This window comes from Cariama cristata, unplaced genomic scaffold, assembly GCF_000690535.1.
Source record: "Cariama cristata isolate BGI_N322 unplaced genomic scaffold, ASM69053v1 scaffold36590, whole genome shotgun sequence".
In the NCBI taxonomy this organism is placed as follows: Eukaryota; Metazoa; Chordata; class Aves; order Cariamiformes; family Cariamidae; genus Cariama; species Cariama cristata.
In genome coordinates this window covers 17,528-20,482 of record NW_009595024.1, presented here as the reverse complement: position 1 = coordinate 20,482, position 2,955 = coordinate 17,528, and the positions used below count along the sequence as shown (strand labels likewise).

The following is a 2,955-nucleotide window of genomic DNA, read 5'->3' as shown; positions in this document are numbered from 1 at the left end:
TAGGGTAACTGGGGGCGTGGAGCAATCCCTCCTCATATATATAAAATATATCTTATATAAAAGTACCCCCTTTTTGCTATGGTTTGTAGAAAATATTTATTAAAAGTGAAAGTAGAATATTAAACTCCTCAATATTTTAATGTCGTGTGGGCATTTGTACCTTTATAACCAGAAAATTAAAGCTTGAACTGGAATTTGCTCCTGCGTGTCTGTCAGTACACTGGTGTGTCTTGTTTGAATACTGCTGCTGTTGTACCGTATGCCCGTGCAGGTTCCGTGTCTGCACTCTCTTGCATCAAACGTGAAAAGCTCTTTTGAGTAGCCGGTGCTGTTAAACTGACGGATTTGAAAGCTTAAAGGAATAGGCAGCTCTTAACTCTGTCAATAACAGACTCTTGGAAGGCTTTTCAACTTTTGAACTCGGAACTCATGTAAAACACTGTATAGTGAATTTAAATCTAGTGATAATAGGCTTGCTTTCTTAATTACATTTCATATAGCCCTTTAGAAGTAATCCAGGGATAATCCCTGGGGATAATCTCCCAGGGGTCTATAGACTGTAGATTGAAAACAACTGACTTAAGGTGAGAGGAAGGCAACCTTGTTAATTGGTTTTCTACAGCGTCCATCTCAAATGAGGTTTCACTGGTGGAAATCAGTGGTGCATATTTGGAAATAATAAAACTGGTGATCCTGTACAGAGTCAGGAGCAGATCCGTTAGAGATGCAAGAGTCTTATGGATTGTAATGCTAAAAACAAGGTCTTAACACTGTGGTTCGGTGGGATTCTTAAATTAGGTGCCCAAATTCTACGTGGGTTGTCTTTGAGAGGTTATCTTCAGAATCTGTAAGAATCAGTTGGTTAAGATATCCAGTGGAAGTACTGAAATGTGTGTTGAGACGCACAGTGACTTAAAGGTCTTAATCTAGTCCAGATTTGGGAAGTGCAGTTGAGATTCCCGAGTATTGCGCCTTCTTTCCTGTGGTGGTTTAGGTTTTAGTTATTTCAATTCTTTATTTTGTAAGGTGTTGCTAGGATAAGGCAATACTCCTGCTTGTGGTCCAGGTAGGTCAGTGGTTGGCATTCTCACCTAGATGTAGGAGACTCAGGTGCAAACTTCCTAGCCTGACTGGGAGAAGTTTCATCATGTGCCTGGAAAATGCCTGGTCTAACAAATTACCACCCAAAAGATCTGCTTTGGATATTGAACTGACAGTGCAACAGTGCTGTCAATTCTTGAGCAATTTTTTGTGGGCTTATCAAGAGGCATCTATGCATCAGTATTAAATCTCTTATTTGCTTATTTTTTTAGCTTGCCACCTAAATTTGTAGTCACCAAAGATAATTTCCTATGTCTGATCTAACTTCCATATCTTGTGTGTGAAAATCATGGTGATACACCACAGGGTGCGATGGCCCATGAGTTTCACCTGAGTTCGTTTCATGGACAAAGAGTTGTCCAAGAAGTTTAGGTGATGACATGATTAAAGATAGAAAAACACTGCTCTCATAATTTTTCCTGTCTTTTAAAAATTATTTTAACATTCAATGTTTCCTTTAACTGTTTTTGTATGGAGTGTAAAGCCTAATAGTTTCTTTGGAATTCTTTTTGATGGAAATGCTGGTATTTAAACAACTCATGCTAACTTTGATTAGAGAATATTGTAATGATGGCTTTCAAGCATGACCTGACTGTTTATGTCTACAGCAATATTGAGGCTATAAATGTTGTTTGTTTGTTTGTTTTGTTAAATAAATACAGAGTTTGCTTTCTAAAGCACAAGGAATAGGCTCCAGCTCAGTCAAACTTCGAGGGGGCTCTCTATTTATGAATGTTGGGAAATCGGAGAAGCAGGAAGAAGATATTAGACAAACACCTCATGTGAACATCAATCCCTTCACTCCCGATTCCATGTTCCTTCACAGCTCTGAAGGAAAATGTCGTAGGAGGAAGAGAACGCACTGGAATGAGTGAGTGACTTGTATCTTCCTTTGTTAAGCTTATCTTTAGAACTACTTTTAACTGTAAAAGTTTTCTTAGAAATTGCTTCTGTGAAAGTATTTTTCCTTGCAGATCTGTTAGTGATGCATAGTGTATCTCAAAGTATCTGCTTTGAGATGCATGATATTATGAAATAACCATTTAGCACTAGACCTTTTGATTAGTATACAGAGAGGATAGACGAGGCTGTGTCCTGCAGTCTTTTTACCTGACTGAATGAGCTATGCACACAGTCTTTTCTTGAGGAGGAAGAAACACATTAAATATTAGTATGAAACATGAAGAAGGAAATGACAAAGATATTAGCATGGTACTTTTATGAGTTTGGGCTTACAAATGTCTAGTATTCAATTAGTTAAACTAAACTTAAGTAGAATGAAAGAATTAGATCTCAGAAAAATCAACAGCTGCTAGGCTTCAGTTCTAAGTTTACTTAAGCCATATTACTTCTGCAAGAGTAACTGGTGTGGATTTCAGCTCTTGTGGAGAGGACATGGAAGCAAGTGATGGAGAGCCTGAAGATGAAACTATCAGACCTGCTAAGGTAATTAATCTTTAGAACTTGATAATAAGTTTGGCAGTTTGTGTATCTGCAGATCTAAGTATTTTACTTTCTAATCTTTGTAGAGGATAACAATAACAGAAAGTAACATGAAGTCACGGTATGCAACAGAATTTCATGAGTTGGAGAAGATTGGATCTGGTGAATTCGGTTCTGTGTTTAAATGTGTGAAGAGGCTTGATGGCTGTATTTATGCAATAAAGCGATCCAAGAAACCCTTAGCTGGCTCAGTGGATGAGTGAGTATTTCCTGCTGTTAAAAGTCAGAAGTCACTTCTTGGTGCTTTTTCCTCCCATGTCTCTTTGTATTGATGTCTAGAGAAGGCATCTAAGAGAAAACTATAAATATACATGAACTAAATGTAAAACAGATACAATTTTACCTTTTTTT

The 2,955-nt window shown here is 37.5% G+C and overlaps 1 protein-coding gene across 1 annotated transcript in view; it reads left to right on the top strand.

The window, feature by feature from the left end:
• Positions 1-1,767: 1,767 nt before the first annotated feature.
• WEE1 (WEE1 G2 checkpoint kinase) overlaps positions 1,768-2,955 on the top strand; it is an 8,108-nt gene continuing 6,920 nt past the window's right edge. The window contains exons 1-3 of the mRNA XM_009700071.1: positions 1,768-1,972; positions 2,481-2,547; positions 2,631-2,803. Of these exons, the coding sequence (XP_009698373.1) occupies positions 1,830-1,972; positions 2,481-2,547; positions 2,631-2,803 (383 nt within the window). The 5' untranslated portion in view covers positions 1,768-1,829. The remainder of the gene's footprint in view (positions 1,973-2,480; positions 2,548-2,630; positions 2,804-2,955) is intronic.